Source organism: Nerophis lumbriciformis, linkage group LG03 (genome assembly GCF_033978685.3).
Source record: "Nerophis lumbriciformis linkage group LG03, RoL_Nlum_v2.1, whole genome shotgun sequence".
Taxonomy (NCBI): domain Eukaryota; kingdom Metazoa; phylum Chordata; class Actinopteri; order Syngnathiformes; family Syngnathidae; genus Nerophis; species Nerophis lumbriciformis.
The window spans coordinates 7,937,214-7,963,075 of NC_084550.2; the positions used below are offsets into that span (position 1 = coordinate 7,937,214).

The window sequence follows — 25,862 nt, forward strand, 5'->3', positions numbered from 1 at the left end:
GATGCCACCCGAACGCCTCCCTAGGAAGGTGTTTCGGGCACGTCCGACCGGTAGGAGGCCACGGGGAAGACCCAGGACACGCTGGGAAGACTATCTCTCCCGGCTGGCCTGGGAACGCCTCGGGATCCCCCGGGAGGAGCTGGACGAAGTGGCTGGGGAGAGGGAAGTCTGGGCTTCCCTGCTTAAGCTGCTGCCCCCGCGACCCGACCTCGGATAAGCGGAAGAAGATGGATGGATGGATGGATAATACAAAACCTCACAATAATGTCTGATTGAATGCTAAAAACGTTATGACAGACCGCCTTAGGAAACGGAATGGAATTTTACATGTTCTACTGAATGAGACACCCAGAATGTACATGAATATAAAGAATGTGGGATTTACAATATTAACTATGAACGATAAAACACTGAATATTGACAACATATGAACGTCACACACATCTGTATTATAGTGTATCAAGAATATCAATCCATTCTTAAGAGACATCCCAAAAACTTACTACCGACCTACTATTGTGGTCGTCTACAACTATGGATTTATAGTTTGCCTATCTGTGATGTCACTGCAGGTCAGCGCTGTGACGCTGTGTTCGATGGCTGTAAGGGTAGACCTTGTCGTAATGGGGGCACCTGTGCTGTCGCCAGTAACACCCCACATGGCTTCATATGCAAATGCCCTCCGGTAAGTCTGCGCATACACTCTCACACAGCACACAAGCATTATGTATTACCTTTATTCATCTTTATTAATCATGCAGGGTTTTACCGGCTCCACATGCGAATATGACGCCCAGGCTTGCGGCAACCTTCACTGCCGCAACGGAGGCACATGCATCTCCGGCCAAAAAAGCCCCAAGTGTTTCTGCACGCCGTCATTCACGGGGCCCCAGTGCCAGTATCCCACCGACAGCCCCTGCAACTCCAACCCCTGCTACAACTTTGGCACGTGCGAGAACACCTCGGAGGAGCCCTACTACCACTGCGTCTGCCCCGCCAACTTCAACGGCCTCTGGTGCCACATCCTAGATTACACCTCCCGGGGGGGGCCTGGCCATGACATCACGCCGCCGCCGTCTGTGGAGGTGGACGTCGCCTGCGAGATCCCGCAGTGCGAGGAGCGCAAGCACAACCAGGTGTGCGACGGGCTGTGCAACAACCACGCGTGCGGCTGGGACAACGGCGACTGCTCGCTCAACTTCGACGACCCGTGGAAGAACTGCTCGGCCTCGCTGCAGTGCTGGCGCTACTTCAACGACGGCAAGTGCGACTCGCAATGTGACAACGCTGGATGCCTCTATGACGGATTTGACTGCCAGAACCTGGAAGGACAATGCAAGTAAGTACTACCGTATTTTACGCACTATAAGTCGCAGTTTTTTTCATAGTTTGGCCGGGGGTGCGACTTACGTGTGAAATTATTAACACATTACTGTAAAATATCAAATAATATTATTTATCTCATTCACGTAAGAGACTAGACCAGGGGTCGGCAACCCGCGGCTCCGGAGCCGCATGCGGCTCTTTGATCACTCTGATGCGGCTCAGCAGCTTACTTGCTGAACCCCCCCAATTTTCCCGTGAGACTTCCGGATTTCAGTGCCTCTCGCAGAAAACTCCCGGGAGTAATATTCACCGATTTTCACCCTTACAGCTATAATAAGGGCGTGCCATGATGGTACAACATTTGGCGCTCTCTACAATCTGTATTAACAGCGTTCCAACGCAACACATGTTATACAATATGCATCTTCTGCTTGCACACGTACGTGACAGCAAGGCATACTTGGTCAACAGCCACACAGGTTACACTGACGGTGACCATATAAAACAACTTTAACACTCTTACTAATAATGCGCCACACTTTGAACCAAAACCAAACAAGAATGACAAACACATTTCGGGAGAACATCTGCACCTTAACACAACATAAACACAACAGAACAAACACCCAGAATCCCATGCAGCCCTGACTCTTCCGGGCTACATTATACACTCCTGCTACCACCAAACCCCGCCCCCACCCCAACCCTGCTCCTTCACACATCAACCCCCCTCCCCCTGTGCGTCGGTTGAGGTGGGCAGGGTTTGGTAGCGGAAGAGTTAGAGCTGCATGGGATTCTGGGTATTTGTCCTGTTGTGTTTATGTTGTGTTACTGTGCAGATGTTCTCCCGAAATGTGTTTGTCATTCTTGTTTGGTTTTGGTTCAAAGTGTGGCGCATTATTAGTAAGAGTGTGGCCTAGTGGTTAGCGTGTCCGCCCTGAGATCGGTAGGTTGTGAGTTCAAACCCCGGCCGAGTCATACCAAAGACTATAAAAAAATGGGACCCATTACCTCCCTGCTTGGCACTCAGCATCAAGGGTTGGAATTGGGGGTTAAATCACCAAAATGATTCCCGGGCGCGGCCACCGCTGCTGCCCACTGCTCCCCTCACCTCCCAGGGGGTGATCAAGGGTGATGGGTCAAATGCAGAGAATAATCTCACCACACCTAGTGTGTGTGTGACAATCATTGGTACTTTAACTTTTTAACTTTTATGTTGTGTTACGGTGCAGATGTTCTCCCGAAATGTGTTTGTCATTCTTGTTTGGTGTGGGTTCACAGTGTGGCGCATTATTAGTAAGAGTGTTATAGTTTTTTTTATACCGCCACCGTCAGTGTAACCTGTGTGGTTGTTGACCAAGTATGCCTTGCTGTCACCTACGTGAGCAAGCGGAAACACCATACAACATGTGGCTGATCAGGCACGCTGGTTGTAGTGGGCGCTAAATGCTGTACCATCACGACACGCATGACGCTGACAAGCGCCGTTCGTTTAAAACCTGCGTTCCGCACCAGCTTTCAAATTCTATATAAAGGTGTGGGCAGCGTGTCTGAGACCCTTAGTTTATACATAGCACAGAGCAAAAAAAAAAACTTTGTATGCAGTGTTAATTCATTTAAAATTTCAAAAAAAATTTGCGGCTCCCATTGTTTTCTATAATTTGCGAAACTGGTCAAAATGGCTCTTTGAGTGGTAAAGTTTGCCGACCCCTGGACTAGACGTATAAGATTTCATGGGATTTAGCGATTAGGAGTGACAGATTGTTTGGTAGCATGTTCTATATGTTATAGTTATTTGAATGACTCTTACCATAATATGTTACGTTAACATACCAGTTGGTTATTTATGCCTCATATAACGTACACTTATTCAGCCTGTTGTTCACTATTCTTTATTTATTTTAAATTGCCTTTCAAATGTATATTCTTGGTGTTGGCTTTTATCAAATACATTTCCCCAAAGAATGCGACTTATACACTCCAGTGTGACTTATATATGTTTTTTTCCTTCTTTATTGTGCATTTTCGGCCGGTGCGACTTATACTCCGGAGCGACTTATAGTCCGAAAAATACGGTACATACTGTATATTACAAAATAATACAGCCACTCAACAGTCTATCAACATTTTCTCCTCCAAAACTTGGATGTACTTTAGAGAAGTCCATGTACAGCTTGTATGGAAGCATAAATGTACTGAAAATAGGTCAGCGCACAGCCGTTATTGTGTGAATAGCTGGCAATAATTGTGTCTTGCCTAGTCAAGCATGGTGGTGATCCCATCGAGTGCTGCTGGCACTGGTGGAGCTGTGGTTAATTCAGGGAAATATTAACACTTTGGCCTAGAGATGTCCGATAATGGCTTTTTTGCCGATATCCGATATTGTCCAACTCTTAATTACCGATACCAATATATACAGTCGTGGAATTAACACATTATTATGCCTAATTTTGTTGTGATGCCCCGCTGGATGCATTAAACAATGTAACAAGGTTTTCCAAAATAAATCAACTCAAGTTATGGAAAAAATGCCAACATGGCACTGCCATATTTATTATTGAAGTCACAAAGGGCATTCTTTTTTTTAACATGCCTCAAAACAGCAGCTTGGAATTTGGGACATGCTCTCCCTGAGAGAGCATGAGGACGTTGAGGTGGGCGGGGTGGGTGTGGGGGGGCGGGGTTGAGGTGGGGGGGTAGGGGGTAACGGGGGGTGTATATTGGAGCGTCCCGGAAGAGTTAGTGCTGCAAGGGGTTCTGGGTATTTGTTCTGTTGTGTTTATGTTGTGTTACGGTGCGGATGTTCTCCCGAAATGTGTTTGTCATTCCTGTTCGGTGTGGGTTCACAGTGTGGCGCATATTTGTAACAGTGTTAAAGTTGTTTATACGGCCACCCTCAGTGTGACCTGTATGGCTGTTGACCAAGTATGCTTGCATTCCCTTGTGTGTGTGTGAAAAGCTGTAGGTATTATGTGACTGGGCCGGCATGCAAAGGAAGTGCCTTTAAGGTTTATCGGCGCTCTGTACTTCTCCCTACATCCGTGTACACTGCGGCGTTTTAAAAAGTCATAAATGTTGTTTTTTGAAACCGATACCCATACTTGCCAACCCTCCCGGATTTTCCGGTTGAATCCCGAAATTCAGCGCCTCTCCCGAAAACCTCCCGGGACAAATTTTCTCCCGAAAATCTCCCGAAATTCTGGCGGAGCTGGAGGCCACGCCCCCTCCAGGTTTATTGTTAGGCAGTTTCATTAACGTCCTCCCAGCACGGCAACAACACATAACAACAGCAGTCACGTTTTGTCTACCGTAAAGCAGTTTGTCTGCCGTAAACAGCAATGTTGTGACACTCTTAAACAGGACAATACTGCCATCTACTGGACATGCATATGTGACAATAACATCTACGGCTTTTAGAGAGTGCAGTGCACAACTGTGCACACAACAAGGAGACGAAGCGGAATGCATCATCAGAGAGGGTGTTCAGCATGGTTAGAAAAATAGTGACAGAGAATAGAACAAGGATGGACAATTCAACCCTTAACTCAACAATGAGTAGATGAGTGTTATGTGTGTGTATATATAGTCAAGTATTTCATATATATATATGTATATATATATATAAGAAATACTTGACTTTCAGTGAATTCTAGCTATATATATATATATATATATATATATATATATATATATATATATAGCTAGAATTCACTGAAAATCAAGTATTACTTATATATATATATATATATAAGTAATATATATATAGATATATACAGTATGTGAAATACTTGACTTGGTGAATTCTAGCTGTAAATATACTCCTCCCCTCTTAACCACACGCCCCACCCCACCCCCGACCACGCCACCCTCCACCCCCCACCTCCCGAAATCGGAGGTCTCAAGGTTGGCAAGTATGACGATACCGATAATTTTGAAACCGATACCGATTATTTCCGATATTACATTTTAAAGCATTTATCGGCCGATAATATCGGCAGTCGGATATTATCGGACATACCTACTTTGGCCACATTTTGGACATGATCATTGTAAAGTTTTGTTGCCAGCTTTTGATACAATAAGGGTTGTGTTGACTCATTTTCAGTGGATAATACATCTACACTCAGGATTTTGCTGGCTTTTTTTTTGTGATTGTTGCGGCCTGAAATGCTTGATTTCGCAGAAACATTTTCAAAAAAGTTGCAATGTTTTAATTAAGGCTTATTGGGTTTTTTTATGAATCTGTAGTCAGTGCCCACACTTTCGGTGAAAACATTGGGATTTGTGTTAATAAATTAGTTAGTGATGACTAATAAATGAATGAATCAATGTCAATGTAAACAAGGTAGTGATGACGTGGGGCGATGCAGGAAGACTTTTGAATGGTTGGGCAGTTGCGTTGCGTTTGAGTGCTGCTATGACAAATATGATAATACTCTGATACATTTCAAAATCCTGGAGGGACTGTATACTGCTGTACAAGATGTGAAGTGAAGTAAATTATATTTATATAGCGCTTTTCTCTAGTGATTCAGGGCGCTTTAAATAGTATCTAAGTTACATTTAAACCAGTGTGGGTGGCATTCGGAGAAGGTGGGTGAAGGATCTTGCCCGAGGACACAACGGTAGTGACTAGGATGGCGGAAGCGGAGATCGAACCTGGATCCGTACAATTGACCACTAAATGGTAACACCCGAATAAGTTTTTCAACTTGTTTAAATCAATTCATGGTACAAATATATACTATCATCATAATACAGTCATTACACAAGTTAATCATCAGAGTATATACATTGAATATTTACATTATTTACAATCGGGGGGGGGGGGGGGGGGGGGGTTTGGTTGATAACAGCATACTTCAGTCATCAACAATTGCATCATCAGATAAATGGGCATTGAAACAGTGTACAGCGAACAGAGAACATAGTGAGTTCAGAAAGCATAAGAACAAGTATATACATTTGAAATACATTTGATTATTTACATTTGGTTATTTACAAGGGCAAGGGTGTTAGTCAAGGGTTGAAGTTGCCCGGAAGTGTTGTTTTAGTGCGGTTTTGAAGGAGGATAGCATTCTTAAGACAGTATATATCAGGGGTGCTCACACTTTTTCTGCAGACGAGCTACTTTTCAATTGATCAAGTCGTGGAGATCTACCTCATTCATACATATATAATTTATATTTACTTATTTATGAAATATATGTTTTTGTTAACAAGTTAAAGGTGTTTAATGATAATGCAAGCATGTTTAACACATATAGTTAATATTGTTAAAAAATTAAAGGTGTTTAATGATAATACAAGTATGTTTAATACATATAGTTAATATTGTTAACAAGTTAAAGGTGTTTAAAGATAATGCAAGCATGTTTAACACATATAGTTAATATTGTTAACAAAATAAAGGTGTTTGATGATAATACAAGCATGTTTAACACATAGTTAATATTGTTAATAAATTAAAGGTGTTTAATGATAATACAAGAATGTTTAATACATATAGTTAATATTGTTAACAACTTAAAGGTGTTTAAAGATAATACAAGGATGTTTAACACATATAGTTAATATTGTTAACAAGTTGAAGGTGTTTAAAGATAATACAAGCATGTTTAACACATATAGATTCCTTTCTTTCATGAAGACAAGAATATAAGTTGGTGTATTACCTGATTGTGATGACTTGCATTGATTGGACAGTGGTGCTGATACGTCCGCATTTTCGAATGGAGGAGAAAAAAAGTCCTCCTTTTTGTCCAATACCACATGAAAGTGGTTGGTTTTTGGCATCTTATTTGTCCAGCTTCCGTACTCCTTTGTATACACTTTACAAGAAATCCATTGTCGGCAAACTCCGTAGCTTGCTAGCTTGTGCACGCCAGCTTTCTGAGAGTCTTATTTTGTTAGAGCAACTGTGCAACTGTGCAGTCGGTCTTTGGAGTTTTGACGACAGGTACGGCGCCAGAGTCTGTTGAAATAAAGTGCTTCTCGCCTTCCAGTCGGTAATTTTAATGAGCTGGTAGCAGCCAGCGTCATCTCAGAAGACCCTCGGGTGCCGTGAATGTCAATCAAGTGACGAAAGTGACGTCATAGTGAAGATTTATGATCGCTCATTTTTAGGACTATTTTTTTAATGCCTGGCTGGTGATCGACTGACACACCCTCCGAGATCGACGTAATGAGCACCCCTTGTATATATTGTCAAGGGACAATACTAGAGTTAGCAAATGTGGATAAACTGTACAGTTTGTATAGCAGTATGGATTTAATATCCACTGAAAATGAATCAACACTCAGCCGTTGTTGTCTAAAATTGCTGGGAACGCACTTTTTTTTTCTGCAGCCCTTTATACGACCAGTACTGCAAGGATCACTATGCCGACAACCACTGCGACCAAGGCTGCAACAACGCCGAGTGTGAGTGGGACGGCTTGGACTGTGCCAACAACATGCCAGAGAAGTTCGCCATGGGCCAGTTGGTTGTAGTGGTCCACATCGCGCCCGAGCAGCTCCTCAACAACTCGTTTGGCTTCCTGCGCGAGCTCAGCCGTGTCCTCCGCACCAACGTGGTGTTCAGGCAGGACGTGGAGGGCGGCACCATGGTTTATCCCTACTACGGCAACGAGCAGGAGCTGAAAAAGTACAATGTCAAGCGCTCAGTAGACAGTTGGTCAGAGGTTCCGGTCAAGGTGCTGACTATAGCTAAGAGGAGCTTGTATCACGCAGCAGGGGGGCACTGGAGGACGAAGAGGGAGCTGGATCACTTGCAGATAAAAGGGTGAGCCTATTTGAAATAGTTTGGCCAATATTTCGAAAGACAAACAATTATCTGAAGGGTTTCTCTTCTCCTTGCAGTTCAATTGTGCACTTGGAGGTGGATAACCGTCAGTGCATCCAGCAGTCCAGTGAGTGTTTCCAGAGCACCATGGATGCCGCTGCCTTCCTCGGAGCATTGGCTTCCAGTGGCAAACTGGATGTTCCCTACACCATTGAAGCTGTTTATAGTAAGTTAACTCAAAATCATCTTCAGGTTTGATCCTACAGCATCAGACCTGTATTGGTTTCTATTGATTGTTCGCTCGTCATTCGCCCACACCCCTACAGTGTTTTTTGTGTGTGCACAGAACATTTTTATTTGCAACACCGTGTTCACATTTTAGCTTTACTGCAGTACTTGCCAAAAATAGTGATAAAATGAAACTGCAATCATCTTAATTTCCCCCTAACCTTCAGCATGGAAACAGAAGTCCTGTTTAAGGAATTTCTAAAAAGTCAGGGTTCAAAAACAAGGGGAAAAAAATACAAAAATGAGGGGTATTTTATTTGAACTAAGCAAAATTATCTGCCAATAGAACAAGAAAATTTGGCTTGTCAAGACTTTCCAAAACAAGTAAAATTAGCTAACCTCAATGAACCCCAAAATACCTTAAAATAAGTATATTCTCACTAATAACAAGTGCACTTTTCTTGATAGAAAAAACAAATATGAGACCTTTTTTCTCAGTATGTTGAAAAATATTCTTAAATTAAGTAAATGCTAGTGCCATTATCTTGACATAATGATATGCGCTCGGCATTACATTTCTTGAAACCAGCAAACTTATACTAAAAACTAGTTTATTTTTCGTAATGGAAAGGCAACAAGGCAATCGCTTGTTACTCTCTGGGTCTAAAAATGCATTTTCCCATCGATAACATGACATCATCGCGCCAATTGCGTGCTCTTTTAGTCAATTAGTGCGCAAGGAATATATATATATATATATATATATATGTATGTATGTGTATATATATATATATATATATATATATATATATATATATATATATATATAAAACAAAACTAAAATATATATATTTATTTAATTTTTTTTCAATAAAAATGTATTTAATGTGTTAATCTTAATCTACATATACACACAAATATATATATATATATATATATATATATATATATATATATATATATATATACATACACACAAATATATATATATATATATATATACATATATATATATATACATATATATATATTTGTGTATATACAGTATATATATACATATAACACATAGTTGACGCAGGGGTAGATCTTGGTTTGTTTTTTTTCCTGAGACTAGGGATCTTGGGCTTGAAAATGTTGGTGACCACTGCTGTACTGTAATACAGATACTTACTTTAGCTCAAAAATATGTACAATTTCCTTAAATCTGCATATTTTTACATAATAGGTGGTAGTCAAAAGCGGAAAAACTGAGGACCTGTGATATGAATTAATGATATAAAATATTTAAAGGTGAAATTTAAAGCGTGGTTTGGCGAGGGATGAAATGAAAAGCATAAAATGCAACTCCATCTTGTGGAGTTAATAAAAACTAGGAAGTAGGAAGTTGCCTACAGCCACATCTGATCATTTCAATGTTTTTTTAAAGGCGCTAATTACAGACTCCAGCAGTTATTTGCTTTTGTTGAGCATGCACCTGGCAACTATATGAGACTCAGCAATATGTAGGTGCTAACTGGAGCTTTTATGCTACGATCCCGCCAGGCCTTGTTCTGCAGTCTTTGCATACGTGATCATACACACAGGTGGGACGCGTGCCTTGCACACATGAAAAGTGAAAATATCCCCGACACCCCCCAGTCAGGTCCTAACCCTAACGCTCTTTGATTGTGTATTTGTTATGCAGCGGAGAACAAATGCAGTTGTGAATCTCATGGCCTAAACAATCAATCCTTTCCTCGCGGTCTAAATCCACTGGCTTCAGGCTCCAAAATGGTTAATTGCTGCAAATCAACTTGTTCCCCCAGCCCCACCTCACTCACTCACTCACTCAAAGCATACAGCTCTCCATCTCTTTTGCTTTCTCAGACATGTTCACATGCGTGCGCACACACACACACACTCTCCACGTGCCCGTACGCCCACGCACGCCTCATCCAGCAGCGTAAGGGGCTGCTGCAACCTTCACCTCAGTGAATGTAATACCAGGACTTAATGCATCTCCAAGGGTTTAGGTTGGGGGGGGGGGGGGGGGGGGGGGGGAGTTTATCATTTCAAAATCGTTAGTGGAAAAAAAAAAGGAAGGGGAAAAATTGATCGGGAGTGTGCTAGAAGTTGGGAGTCTTTGTTATCTGGAAAATCCTAATAAATCCTCCGTCTTTACAGCTTAAAGCGCGTGCAGTAATTTGAAGTTCATTAATCCCCTTCCCTTTTTTCTCTTAAAGAAGAAATGGTAAAGTTGTCTCTCGGTACCCTGAGTTGAAAAGGGAGTTAGGAGGTGGTATTGGTCTTTTTTCCCCTTCTTGGTGTTTTTTTTTTTTTTATCACGCCCCATCCTTTTTTCTTTTTTTTTTTTATGAAAAGCGGTTAGCAATTGTGATTATTGCAGAACAGATAGCCAAAGATAGCTTTACAAAGCATTTCGGAGGAGGACGCAGCGAGCGAACCAGCTCTGCTCGCACGATCACTTCTGGTCTGTCCGTAGTTGGTCCATGTCTGTCCCCCCGCCCCCAGCCCGCCGTGACCATGTTGTGCCTTCTCCTGCCAGGCGGTGCAGACCCTCAGCCGTCTCAGGAACTCTATCCCATCTACGTGGTCGTCGGCGCTCTGCTGATGCTGGCCTTCGCCGGAGTGGGCATGGTCGCCGCCCGTAAGCGACGCCACGAACACGGACGCCTTTGGCTCCCCGAAGGCTTTAAGACGACGGAGACCAGCAAAAAGAAAAGACGGGAGCCCGTCGGGGAGGACTCGGTGGGATTAAAGTAAGTTTCCGTTCTGTCGTTGTTTTAGGTGAAGGATTATGTCTAAAGGACGGCGGCGGGTGTGACCCATGACCCTTGAAATTTGGGGGCAAAGCAGGGTTTTTCCGGATCATTAATGATAATGATACAGGCGGTTGAGGAGCTCTTTAATTGACATGGTGGACAGAGGGGTGGGGGAATGCATGTGATCAATGCTTTTGGGTGCTTCTTTTTTTTTTTTAAACCACGAACGCTGCGCAGATGGAGGAGTTCACCGCATTCTCTTCTTCGTCACAGGCCGCTGAAAAACACCTCGGACATTTCGCTCATGGACGACGGCCACAACGATTGGGGAGAAGATGAGCCTTCCGATGCCAAACGCTTCAGGGTAAGAAACTAGACAAATTTCTACCCATTTTTTGCAGTTCTTTTACATTGTACATAACTCTGGATTAAAATGACTTTTTGTGCGTTTTCTGATTTTAATCCGATCTTTTTCTTTTCTTACCCTCCAAACCTTGCTCCGTCCCGCCTCTTCGCAACAGCACTTTGACGAGCAAGCTGTCCTGGAGGTGGACGACAAGAAGGACAACCGACAGTGGACCCAACAGCACCTGGACGCCGCCGACCTGCGCGTCCCCTCCATCGCGCCCACACCCCCCCAGGGCGAGATTGAGAACGACTGCATGGACGTTAACGTTCGGGGTCCAGGTGGGTGAACTCGGCTCGCATCGTCACCAATTATTAGGACTTAATTTGTGTGTGGGATATTTATTTATTTATTAATACATACATTAATGAACATTTGTATACTTCTGTACAGACTACAAATTAGCCTGATTATAGCATAGTTGCTCATTTACCTTTGTATTATTTATGTAATGTATTTGTATTTTCATATTATTATTTTTTCAAACAGGAAAAATCCCATCAAAAGAATTATCTTTTGTGATCTTGAATTGTCCATCAAAAAATATATCAGAGACTCTTTAAATTACTAAACATATTTTGTATTTTTGGTTCATTTGAAAAAAATATAACTTTTATTATTTGCCTTCATTTTTGTAGTCTGTTTGTGCAACTTCCTATTTGTGCATAAATGTTCATGACATTGTTAAAAAATGATTGTAAAGAACTTGATTTGATGCAACGGCAGCTGAATCACAATCACCGTTTATTGCGGATCTTGCAGTGTATTATGCAACAATTTAAATTGAACTGGAACAATCCAATTTGAACATGTTAGGATGCCTGTTTCCTTACGAAATCTAATCAGATGAGGATTTAATGGTTTAATTTCATTACGTGTGGCCACAGTTTAGCATATAAATCAAATGATCGGGATCTGTGCCATATCATCAGACCCGTGTTATGATTTGTTGTGCTGATAAAGGATCTCGTTACATTTTGTTCTCTCGGATCAACTGCATGAAACGTTAGCGCTTTTTGGCTACAGTATTAAGATCCTCGATTGTGAGCGTATTGATTTTCCAGGTGCTAAAAGCCTTGGGGTATACTGATTAGTCCTGCCTATCTACAGTAGCTTAAAAATGCTAGTTGGGTGTCTGTTTTCATGTCAAATTAGCCTAGTATTCACATTGCTGGTGTGTGATTTGCGTTGGCGTGCGTGCACAAGTGGGAGTTGCCAGAAGCCCGGGGGTCCTCAGGGTGAGGGATCTTCTTCAAAGCAGCCGGCGCCTAGGGGCGGGAAACGCTGATTCCTGATCAGATTCATCATTGGACTAGTAATGGGCCTCTTTTTCACCCTCCTTTTTCTTTTCCACATTGCACAAAAAAACAATGAAGGCATCACATTCCGAACCCAATGTTGCACTTAGCGCTGAATTCCCAGCAGAGAGGCTGTGACAAATCAAAGTAATAGGGTTAACAACCTGAGAGCACACTTTTTTCGCCCCCGTCGCGGATCGATGCACTTGAATCGACCAAATCTGCGGGATCTGCGGCTCACTATCCTTTTGAAGAGGGAAAAAGCTCATCCAAGTCGACGGACTGAGCTCCCTCTCACAGTCAGATATTCAGGTTTTGTGGGCTTCTTCTTTGGCCTCTATCCCCTCGGCTTCACTTTTTTTCTGAACCCTGTGCAGCGCGGGAGCCTTGATCAGAATCCGTTTTTCGATTTGTTTGTTGCTTTGTTTTGATGGGCGCGCCGCTTTGAAGTGCATCTTGTTGTCTTCCTTCTGCTGAGCGTGCAGTCTTGGGACTTTTTCTTCACTCTCCCCTCCTTCTCTGTCCAGATGGATTCACACCCCTGATGATTGCGTCCTGCAGTGGCGGCGGCTTAGAAACGGGCAACAGCGAGGAGGAGGAGGACGCCTCGGCCAACGTGATCAATGACTTCATCTATCAGGGCGCCAACCTTCACAACCAGACCGACCGCACCGGCGAGACCGCGCTGCACCTGGCCGCTCGCTACGCCCGCTCCGACGCCGCCAAAAGGCTGCTGGAGGCCAGCGCTGATGCCAACATCCAGGACAACATGGGCAGGACGCCCCTGCATGCGGCCGTGGCAGCAGACGCCCAGGGTGTCTTCCAGGTCAGTGGAGGGTTATTTGGGGGACAAGTTGGTTTTGTGCACTACATACATCCATACTAGCCAACCCTCCCGAATTTTCCGGGAGACTCCCGAAATTCAGCGCCTCTCCCGAAAACCTCCCGGGACAAATATTCTCCCGAAAATCTCCCGATTATCAGCCGGAGCTGGAGGCCACGCCCCCTCCAGCTCCATGCGGACCTGAGTGAGGACAGCCTTTTCTTTATGGCAACAGGGTGACAAGAACTAAATCATCCAGACTAGAGATACATTGTATTATTATGTTCATCTTACCTAAAAATAAATATATTTATTAATTTAAAAAAAATTAATTGTATTTTTATTTGTATTTTTTCTGACTCCTTATTACATCCAGCCATAAAATTATACATTAAAATAAACATATCTGAAATAATAAATTTTAAATTATCATAATAATTCATTTAAAATGACCATATTTAATTATTAAAATAATTGCTTGTTTATCAACAACTTTAGCATTTTATTCATTACATTTTGAAGCTCTCAGAAGCCAAGTTATGTTATATTCCTGAATATTTATTAATGCAAGTTTGAAGTATCAATTATCTAAACACAGTTTTGTTTGCATATTTTCAGGATATATATATATATATATATATATATATATATATATATATATATATATATATATGAAATACTTCCATCCATCCATTTTCTACCGCTTATTCCCTTTGGGGTGGCGGGGGGCGCTGGAGCCTATCTCAGCTACAATTGGGCGGAAGGCGGGGTACACCCTGGACAAGTCGCCACCTCATCGCAGGGCCAACACAGATAGACAGACAACATTCACACTCTCATTCACACACTAGGGCCAATTTAGTACTTGACTTGGTGAATTCTAGTTGTCAATATACTCCTCCCCTCTTAACCACGCCCCCAACCACGCCCTGCCCCACCCCCGACCACGCCCCCACCCCCACCTCCTGAAATCGTAGGTCTCAAGGTTGGCAAGTATGCATACATCAGTTGGTTCAAACAGTTTCCAACAAGAAACAAAAAAGCATGGCAAATTATGCAAATCAGACAATGAGATCCAATATGTTACTAATTTGCATGTTAATAAGCAACTAATTAATGGTGAATATGTTCCCCATACTAAAGTGTTACCATGTTTTTTTACTGGTGCACAAAATGAACCGTGCATGAACATCACCTTGTTCAAAGAACAAAACCAACACAGTGCATAAACTCACAACAAATTACACACCTGCAAATCAGTCTGACTTCTGCTGTTGCCTTATCCGTAATAAGCCGATAGGGAGAAGTTTTTATTTACACAATGAGTCGGGTGTGTTTTGACCTCCGCCGAACCCCTAGGGTTCGATCAAACCCAGGTTAAGAACCACTGCTCTAACCACTAGGCCACTGAGTAGGCTATATTCATATAATATACAAATAGTCAGCGACTGATAGGTGCTATTTTGTCGCCATATGGTGGCCAACTTAAGTACTCAAGTCAGTGGCCATTAATTGTACAACGATGTGAACTTGTGTACAGCATTCACTGATATGACCCATTCCAAACAACCTTTCCTAGTCATGATGCAGACAAAAAAAGTATACCAGCAGAAAAATTCAACAAACATAGTCACACACAACCCATCCTGCTCATTTAATATTGTGGATATTATAAAAAAAACTTCCAATCAGCATAAACAATCAAAACTACACCCATTTAATGATCATCATCATCGTCATCCCATTACAAGGGATGATGAGAAAAATACAAAACACTCTCTCTACACTTTTTCATGTTTGGCGCATTTTAGCTGCTTGTTATTTTGGTCAGGCTGATTAGAAAAATATACTGCATGAGAAGGAACGCATCAATAACGAATGAAGAAAAAAAGTACAATTGTGTAGTGGTAAAATAAATTAACTTCATTAATAAAGAATATTTTTCTTAACTAAACTGTCAATGAATTTAAAGTACAAATGAAAATACAGCTTCACCACTTTAGTCATAATTTATGCGCTTAAGAAACTTCTCCATGAATTTAGCTCCAGACTTCTTCCGTTTGTTTTGAGATTGTCTCTACTGCCACAATTGGTGGAAAAGTGTATTACAGCTGAGTACCGATGGGCCCATACGGCCCACAGCTGAGAAATAGATATTTTTTAGCGACTCGATAGGGGGCGCTCACGGCCCAGAAATGGGCCCCGTCCCTATGGTTAAGAAACACTGGTCTAGTCTACTACACTGCAAAAAGTCAGTGTTCATAAACAAGAAAAAAAAATACAAAAGTTAGGGGCATTTTACTTGAACTAAGCAAAATTGTCTGCCAATAGAACAAGACAATTTGGCTTGTCAAGACTTTCCAAAACAAGTAAAATTACCTAACCTCAATGAACCCAAAAATACCTTAAAATAAGTATATTCTCACTAATAACAAGTGCACCTTTCTTGGTAGAAAAAACAAATATGAGACCTTTTTTCTCAATATGTTGAAAAATATTCTTAAATTAAGTAAATGCTAGTGCCATTATCTTGACATAATGATATGCGCTCGGCATTACATTTTTTGTATTTTCCCATCGATAAAATAACATCATCCTGCCAAGTGCGTGCTCTTTCAGTCAATTAGTGTGCAAGGTGTATATATATATATATATATATATATATATATATATATATTCCAAGTGCGTGCTCTTTCAGTCAATTAGTGCGCAAAGTATATATATATATATATATATATATATTCCTTACGCACTAATTGACTGAAAGAGCACGCACTTGGCACGATGATGTCATTTTATCGATATATATATATATATATATATATATATACATATATATATATATATACAGCCCGGCCCCCTGACCAAATTTTTTTTTTTTGTAATTTTGAAGAACGTATCTGAATGTGCATGAACTATTTCTGTTCAAAATTGTTAGAAATGTCACATGTTAAATGTTTAAATATTAACTGTCAGTTTACTGTACTTTGCCAACTGTACTACTATATGAGTATGTATTTTCTATTGTTTCATGGAAAATAAAACAGCAAAGTCCATTTGGCTGTCATCTGTTTTAATTATGAGACACAATTGTGTCAAAATCATGATTTTTTTTTTTCATGCTTGAAATAAGAAATGATTACTTTAAAAAAGTAGTTTTATACTTGTGAGTGTTGATGACACAGCTTTGCAACAGTTGATATTCTAGTTTCAAGCATGTTTTACTCAATATAGGTCATCAAATCTCAGCAACAAGCTGTGATATCTTACTGAGATCATTTAGGACCAAAACACTTAAAACAAGTAAAACACTCTAACATAAAATCTGCTTAGTGAGAAGAATGATCTTATCAGACAGAAAATAAGCAAATATCACCCTTATTTGAGATATTTCATCTTACTTAGATTTCAGTTTTTGCAGTGTACCATGCATTTGTAGTTGTCTAATAAGTTGATGAATCTCCCAATGAGTTGTACTTATATACTGTTATTGTTGTGATGGTCTCGACAGATTCTTATCAGGAACCGCGCCACCGACCTCGATGCCCGCATGCATGACGGCACCACTCCCCTAATCTTGGCTGCCCGGCTGGCGGTGGAAGGCATGGTGGATGAGCTCATCAACTGCCACGCCGATGTCAACGCCATCGATGATTTCGGTAAAGAGCTCACGTCGCTTCAAAGGATTTGAACGCATGCGCAATGAAGGTCTAGGTTTGATTGGCTCTTGTCGGTCCTGCCAGGTAAATCGGCGTTACACTGGGCCGCCGCTGTGAATAACGTGGAGGCAGCCATCGTGTTACTCAAGAGCGGCGCCAACAAGGACATGCAGAACAACAAGGTACCAAAACATTCCAACTTTATCCATTCTGATTGATTGATTGATCGATTGAAACTTTTATTAGTAGATCGCACAGTACAGTACATATTCTGTACAATTGACCACTAAATGGTAACACCCCAATACGTTTTTTAACTTGTTTAAGTCGGGGTCCACGTTAATCAATTCATGGTACAAATATATACTATCATCATAATACAGTCATCACACAAGTTAATCATCAGAGTATATACATTGAATTATTTACATTATTTACAATCCGGGGGGTGGGATGTGGAGGGGGGGTGATATCAGCACTTCAGTCATCAACAATTGCATCATCAGAGAAATGGACATTGAAACAGTGTAGGTCTGACTTGGTAGGATATGTACAGCGAGCAGTGAACATAGTGAGTTCAGAAAGCATAAGAACAAGTATATACATTTGATTATTTACAATCCTAGGAGGTGGGATGTGGAGGGGGGAGGGTGTTAGTCTCGGGTTGAAGTTGCCTGGAGGTGTTCTTTTAGTGCGGTTTTGAAGGAGGATAGAGATGCACTTTCTTTTACACCTGTTGGGAGTGCATTCCATATTGATGGGGCATAGAAGGAGGATGAGTTAAGACCTTTGTTAGATCGGAATCTGGGTTTAACGTGGTTAGTTGAGCTCCCACTGGTGTTGTGGTTATGACGGTCATTTACGTTAAGGAAGTAGTTTGACATGTACTTCGGTATCAGGGAGGTGTGGCGGATTTTATAGACCAGGCTCAGTGCAAGTTGTTTTACTCTGTCCTCCACCCTGAGCCAGCCCATTTTGGGGAAGTGGGTAGGAGAGAGGTGTGATCTGGGGTGGAGGTCTAAAAGTAGCCTGACTAGCTTGTTCTGGTCTAGATTTAAGGGTTTTGGAGGTGCTAGGGTACCAGGAGGTGCAAGCGTAATCGAAAAAGGGTTGAACGTGTCATGTCTGTTGATCATGTTTTTGTTTGGCCAAGTGCTGTTTGGTTTTTGGACACTTAGTTCCTGCTTTTTCACTCCCTTGTTTTGTCACCATAGCAACCATTACTTTCACCTGTTTCACATTTTGAGTCACGCACCTGTTGTCACTAATCATGTCACCATTATTTAAGCTTGCAGTTGCCAGGCAGTCGGCCTGGCGACATTACCCCTGTTTATCTGATGATACCCATGCTACTCATGTTACCAATCCAATCCAATCCACTTTATTTATATAGCACATTTAAACAACAAAATGTTTCCAAAGTGCTGCACAACAATATTAAACACAATTAAAAACAATATAAAATAAATATGATTAAAAACAATTTCAAAAGGGTAAAACCAGTTAAAACAGTAAATAGAAATCAAAATTTTAAAAACACAGAGGACAACAGAGGACCACACAACTCACCTAGTGTTAAAAGCCAGAGAATAAAAGTGGGTCTTAAGACGAGACTTAAAACACTCCACTGAGGGAGCAGTTGGAACATGGAGGGGCAGAGTGTTCCAGAGCTGGCCCTGTCTCCCCTGGTTTTAAGTCTCGTCTTGGACACCACGAGCTGGAGCTGGCTCTCGGACCTCAGAGCGCGCGCAGGATTGTAAGTTTGGATGAGGTCCGAGATATACTGAGGTGCCAGTCCATGTAAAGCTTTAAAAACAAACAGCAAGGTTTTAAAATCAATTCTACAATGAACAGGGAGCCAGTGCAAACTCTCAAGGATTGGGGTTATATGCTGGCGTCTCCTGGCCCCTGTTAAAAGTCGTGCTGCCGCGTTCTGGACTAACTGCAACCGGGAGAGAGCTTTTTGGCTAATGCCAGCATGAAGTGCATTGCAGTAGTCCAGGCCACTTGAAATAAAAGCATGCACGACTTGTTCAAAAAGGTTAAAAGATAAAAACGGTTTTACCTTTGCTAAAAGACGAAGATGATAAAAACACGATTTTAAAACGCCATTGACTTGTTTGTCAATGGCTGATATCATAGTTCATGCCGTTCTTTCTGGTCACAGTAAGTGTTTACTACCGTATTTTCCGCACCATAAGGCGCCCTGGGTTATAAGCCGCGCCTTCAATGAACGGCATATTTCAAAACTTTGTCCACCTATAAGCCGCCCCGTGTTGTAAGCCGCATCTAACTGCGCTAAAGGAATGTCAAAAAAACAGTCAGATAGGTCAGTCAAACTTTAATAATATATTAAAAACCAGCGTGATGTGGGCGCGCATGGAGTCGTATATCAACATGGACGGAGCTGCGTGAAAAAAGCCACCCGGCCTCTTCGCGTAAACTTACCTTAACCACTCGCTCATCTTTTCTTCATCCATCCATCCCTTCGAGTTAGCTTTTATGATGACGCCGGCTAGAAAGGTCTCTTTTGGCAAGGTCTTCCTTTTGAATATCACCATGGGTGGAAGTTTCTGGCCATTAGCATGGCAAGCTAGAACCACAGTGAAGGATGACTTCTCATTCCCTGTGGTGCGAATATTCACCGTACGTGCTCCCGTTGTATCCACAGTGCGGTTCACAGGAATATCAAAAGTCAGTGGAACCTCGTCCATGTTGATAATGTTCTCTGGCCGGATCTTTTTTTCAGCTATCTTGTTTTTACAATATGCACGGAAAGTAGCCAGCTTTTCTTGAAAGTCTTTAGGCAGTTGCTGTGAAATAGTAGTCCGTGTGCGGATGGAGAGATTGCGTCTTTTCATGAACCGGAAACCTGTCGCTTAGTAGGAGCCATTTTGTGGTCTTTACAGATGTAAACACACAAAGGAAATGAAACGTAATATCCGCGTGCTTCTTCTTCTTCTACGCGGGTGGGTGGTTGCTTACAGTAGAAGAAGAAGCGCTTCCTGTTCTATGGGGGCGGGTGCTTACCTTGGCGGTTGCTTGCGTAGAAGAAGAAGCACTTCCTCTTCTACGGGGAAAAAAGATGGCGGCTGTTTACCGTAGTTGCGAGACCGAAACTTTATGAAAATGAATCTTAATATTAATCCATATATAAAGCGCACCGGGTTATAAGCCGCACTGTCAGCTTTTGAGTAAATTTGTGGTTTTTAGGTGCGGCTAATAGTGCGGAAAATACGGTATTTGTTTCATGTCCATAGTTTTGCCTTTGTGTTAGTTCTTTTGTTTTCATAGCCAAGTTTGTTCTCCACCTTGTGCGCGCCTTTTGTTTGTACCCTTTTTGTAGTTAATAGTAATAATTAAACATGTATCTACCTTCATCCGATGTCCAGTCCAGTTCGTTTGCATCTTGGGAAAGCAATCCTCGTAGGAAACTGCGCCAAAGTCCATGTCATGACAGAACGAGAGTTCCCGCTAGAATCTTAATGGTGCTTTTGTTGACCAGAGAGGAGACTCTGTAGAGAAATCTTGTTCGTTGGTTGACCTTTTTGATTACCGTATTTTCCGCACTATAAGGCGCACCTAAAAACCACAAATTTTCTCAAAAGCTGACAGTGCGCCTTATAACCCGGTGCGCTTTATATATGGATTAATATTAAGATTCATTTTCATAAAGTTTCGGTCTCGCAACTACGGTAAACAGCCGCCATCTTTTTTCCCCGTAGAAGAGGAAGTGCTTCTTCTTCTACGCAAGCAACCGCCAAGGTAAGCACCCGCCCCCATAGAACAGGAAGCGCTTCTTCTTCTACTGTAAGCAACCACCCGCCCGCGTAGAAGAAGAAGAAGTGCGCGGATATTACCGTACGTTTCATTTCCTTTGTGTGTTTACATCTGTAAAGACCACAAAATGGCTCCTACTAAGCGACAGGGATCCGGTTCATGAAAAGACGCAATCTCTCCATCCGCACACAGACTACTATTTCACAGCAACTGCCTAAAGACTTTCAAGAAAAGCTGGCTACTTTCCGTGCATATTGTAAAAACAAGATAGCTGAAAAAAAGATCCGGCCAGAGAACATTATCAACTTGGACGAGGTTCCACTGACTTTTGATATTCCTGTGAACCGCACTGTGGATACAACGGGAGCACGTACGGTGAATATTCGCACCACAGGGAATGAGAAGTCATCCTTCACTGTGGTTCTAGCTTGCCATGCTAATGGCCAGAAACTTCCACCCATGGTGATATTCAAAAGGAAGACCTTGCCAAAAGAGACCTTTCCAGCCGGCGTCATCATAAAAGCTAACTCGAAGGGATGGATGGATGAAGAAAAGATGAGCGAGTGGTTAAGGTAAGTTTAAGTTTACGCGAAGAGGCCGGGTGGCTTTTTTCACGCAGCTCCGTCCATGTTGATATACGACTCCATGCGCGCCCACATCACGCTGGTTTTTAATATATTATTAAAGTTTGACTGACCTATCCGACTGTTTTTTTTACATTCCTTTAGCGCAGTTAGATGCGGCTTATAACACGGGGCGGCTTATAGGTGGACAAAGTTTTGAAATATGCCGTTCATTGAAGGCGCGGCTTATAACCCAGGGCGCCTTATGGTGCGGAAAATACGGTACCTTGGTTGATGACATCTCCTTTGCGTCATTAATGTGCTTTTACGTCCTGTTCCCCTCAGGAGGAGACGCCACTCTTCCTGGCAGCTCGGGAAGGAAGCTACGAGACCGCCAAGGTCCTCCTGGATCACTTCGCCAACCGAGAGATAACCGACCACATGGACCGCCTTCCAAGGGACATTGCCCAAGAGCGAATGCACCATGACATCGTGAGGCTGATGGACGAGTACAACCTCGTGCGAAGCCCTCCCATGCACGGGGGCTCCCTCAGCACGGCGTTGTCGCCCGCTCTCTGCTCGCCCAACGGCTACCTGGGCAACATGAAGCAGTCCCAGCCGCAGGGTCAAGGGCTGGGCAAAAAGGCCCGGAAGCCCGGTGCCAAAAGCTGCAAGGACAGCAAGGACATGAAAGTGAAGAAGAAGAACTCCCAGGACGGGAAGTCCGGCAACCTCCTGGACAGCTCGGCCGTGCTATCGCCGGTGGATTCGCTGGCATCGCCGCACGGCTACGGATCGGATGTGGCGTCGCCTCCCATGATGACGTCGCCGTTCCAGCAGTCGCCGCCCGTGTCGCTTAATCACCTCCAGGCCATGTCAGACGCGCACCTGGCCGTCAACCACATGGTGATGCCCAACAAGCAGGAGCTGGCGCGGATGCAGTTTGACCCGCTTCCTCCCCGCCTTACCCACCTGCCCGTGACAGGGTCGAGCGGGCAGTGCACCTTGACGGGCCAGTGCGATTGGCTCTCCAGGATGCACGGCAACATGAGCCAGTTTAACGCCTTAAGAGGAGGAGGAGGTCAGGGCGGCTTGGGAATGATGACCACCCTTCACAATGGTCACCCTGCCAACATGTCTCAGATGATGACCTACACGGGGATTCAGAGCGCCCGCCTCGCTCCTCAGCCTCACATCATGCAGCAGATGCAGAGCCTCCAGCAGCTCCAGCAGCAACAAAGCATCCAGCTGCAGAACCAGAGCTCAAACACGAGCAGCGGCCAGAACTTCATCAGCGGCGAGTTGAGTTCCCCGGAGCTCCAGCAGAGCAGCGCCACCTCCAGCATCCCCATCCGCACCATCCTGTCCCAGGAGGCCCAGATCATCACCCAGTCCATCCCCAGCACCCAGTTCCTCACCCCGCCCTCCCAGCACAGCTACACGGGCACCATGGACAACACCCCGAGCCATCAGGTCCAAGTGGCCGACCACCCCTTTCTGACACCTTCCCCGGGCTCCCCGGATCAATGGTCCAGCTCTTCTCCTCACTCCAACATGTCCGACTGGTCGGAGGGCATCTCCAGCCCGCCCACCAGCATGCAGTCTCAGATGGTGCACATTCCCGAACAGTTCAAATGAAAAAGTGATCCATATATTTTTATAATAAAAAAAGGGCAAAGCTGTAAACAAGACTTAATAGAACACTTTATATGCTTTTATACTAACAGCATTTCATCAACTCTTTGTTTTTTTTAATTTATTAATGTCTTATTTATACGCCTTGCCTGCCTACAGAAATTTGGGGTCTTTCTTTTCTTCTTTTGTGCTCATACACTGGCTATTTATTGTCGTCCGAGTCCCACTTCTCTTAATCTTTGTCTTACATATTTTTTGTATAATCTTGTTTATAGAGAAAATGGTGTTCAAGGGGCATTTCATAGTAAGTGTTAAACGTAGAGTTTTTTACCATTTCCATTTTTGTTCCATTTGTTGCATTTTCCAAAAGCAGAAGGAAGTATGCGAGACGTTGCATCCAGCGGTGATTGATGCTATGTTTGTACAGTTAAAGGCCATCTTGGAGATCGGCTGTTAAAAAGACAACTGGCCCTGTTTCGGCCACCGTGTATGTTGTTGTTAGTCTGGAAGGAGATCAAGGAAACGCCCCCTCTCTCTCTCTCTCCTATACGTTTGAGCCTATGGCTGTGTTCTCGTCCCTCTCTGTAAATACTTTAGGTCATGCATTTTCCCTTGTAAGCAGGATTTTGTTGAAGAAATCTGATGTCTTAAGCATTCATTGTTTTGCCTCTCAAATGTCAAACAGATGGTATAGTTTATATACCCTTTTTTTTTCTTCTGTTAAAGTTTGGACACCCTTGCTTTAAAGTGTCACATCGAATAGAGTATATATTTTGTATACCTCCCCCCCATTATGCAATCATTCATTTCAACGGTATAGCATTATAAATGTTGTCTTTTGGACATTAATATGTGTTTGAGTTCTGTTAATCTTTAAAATCCATTGACGTTTATGTTTGTTTATTGTCCATTTGTCATACTAAAACATAGTCTTTCAGTACTGTCTGAGAAACAACCTGCAGGTTGTATTTTATTTTTTAAATTTGGTTGTAGTGACACTGTATATTTTCTCTCATGTACAAAGATACGACTGGCAAAATCTATAACCCGTCGAAAACCCTCTGTCCTTTTTTTTTCAGTCTGTAAAAATGTTTCTTGATATAATAAATGGCACCTGTTTGTGTCTTAAAATTGACACGTCTTGCTTAAATCAATTTATCCAAAACTCAAAACGTTAAAACAGAATACAATGATTTGCAAATCCTTTTCAACTTATATTCAATTGAATAGACTGCAAAGACAAGACACAAAACCTTCAAACTGGTAAACGTTTTTTGCAAATATTAGCTCATTTGGAATTTGATGCCTGCAACATGTTTCAAAAAAGCTGGCACAGGTGGCAAAAAAGACTGAGAAAGTCGAGGAATGCTCATCAAACATTTATTTGGAACATCCCACAGGTGAACAGGCTACTTTGTCAACAAATGCATGAGCAAAATGTCGAACAGTTTAAGAACAACATTTCTCAACAAGCTATTGCAAGGAATTTAGGAATTTCACCATCTACGGTCCGTGATATCATCAAAAGGTTCAGAGAATCTGGAGTGTGTAAAGGATATCACCACATGGGCTCAGGAACACTTCAGAAAACCACTGTCAGTAACTACAGTTTGTCGCTACATCTGTAAGTGCAAGTTAAAACTCTACTATGCAAAGCGAAAACCGTTTATCAACAACACCCAAAAATGCTGCCAGTTTCGCTGGGCCTGAGCTCATTTAAGATGGACTGATGCAAAGTGGAAAAGCGTTCTGTGGTCTGACGAGTCCACATTTCAAATTGTTTTTAGAAACTGTGGACGTCGTGTCCTCCGGACCAAAGAGGAAAAGAACCATTCGGATTGTTATAGGCGCAAAGTTCAAAAGTCAGCTTCTGTGATAGTATGGGGGTGTATTAGTGCCCAAGGCATGGGTAACTTACACATCTGTGAAGGCACCATTAATGCTGAAAGGGACATACAGGTTTTGGAGCAACATATGTTGCCATCCAAGCAACGCATTTTTCATGGACGCCCCTGCTTATTTCAGCACGACAATGCCAAGCCACACGCTGCACGTGTTACAACAGCGTGGCTTCGTAGTAAAAGAGTGCGGGTATTAGACTGGCCTGCCTGTGGTCCAGACCTGTCTCACATTGAAAATGTGTGGCGTATTATGAAGCCAGAGCGGTCTGGGTCACAGAGCATTATATGCATTATATGCAAAATTGCCGGAGTTCTCTGCACAAAAACAATCCACGTCTTTACAGAGAGAACACACAACGGGCCTGAGCTAGCTAACGTTAGCGTTGTATTAGCTAAAGCTAATGTATCCAGTTAATCTGAAAGACCGTGCAAACTGCTTATTTCATTGTATCAATGCCATTTGATGACTTTGTCCCGATGTAGATGCTGATCTCTTATCAGGCTGCAGTGCCCTCTGCTGGTTGTTCAGAAGAGTGTGTAGGTCACATTTATTTGTGCATCTGGTTTGTGGGAGGAATTTTTTAACGACATAAAAGCAAAAATGCGATCCACATATGCAAATTCAATACAAATACAAAATCAAGCATATTTATATTAAAATCTCAAAAATATATTTACAAATACACGTTTATTTATA

The 25,862-nt window shown here is 42.6% G+C and overlaps 1 protein-coding gene across 1 annotated transcript in view; it reads left to right on the forward strand.

Annotated features, from left to right (window-relative positions):
- notch1b (notch receptor 1b) overlaps window positions 1–24,399 on the forward strand; it is a 144,967-nt gene extending 120,568 nt beyond the window's left edge. Inside the window, exons 24-34 of the mRNA XM_061932673.1 lie at window positions 573–685; window positions 762–1,339; window positions 7,676–8,110; window positions 8,188–8,336; window positions 10,884–11,097; window positions 11,374–11,464; window positions 11,622–11,787; window positions 13,332–13,630; window positions 17,139–17,286; window positions 17,371–17,468; window positions 21,975–24,399. Of these exons, the coding sequence (XP_061788657.1) occupies window positions 573–685; window positions 762–1,339; window positions 7,676–8,110; window positions 8,188–8,336; window positions 10,884–11,097; window positions 11,374–11,464; window positions 11,622–11,787; window positions 13,332–13,630; window positions 17,139–17,286; window positions 17,371–17,468; window positions 21,975–23,267 (3,584 nt within the window). The 3' untranslated portion in view covers window positions 23,268–24,399. The remainder of the gene's footprint in view (window positions 1–572; window positions 686–761; window positions 1,340–7,675; window positions 8,111–8,187; window positions 8,337–10,883; window positions 11,098–11,373; window positions 11,465–11,621; window positions 11,788–13,331; window positions 13,631–17,138; window positions 17,287–17,370; window positions 17,469–21,974) is intronic.
- Window positions 24,400–25,862: the final 1,463 nt, after the last annotated feature.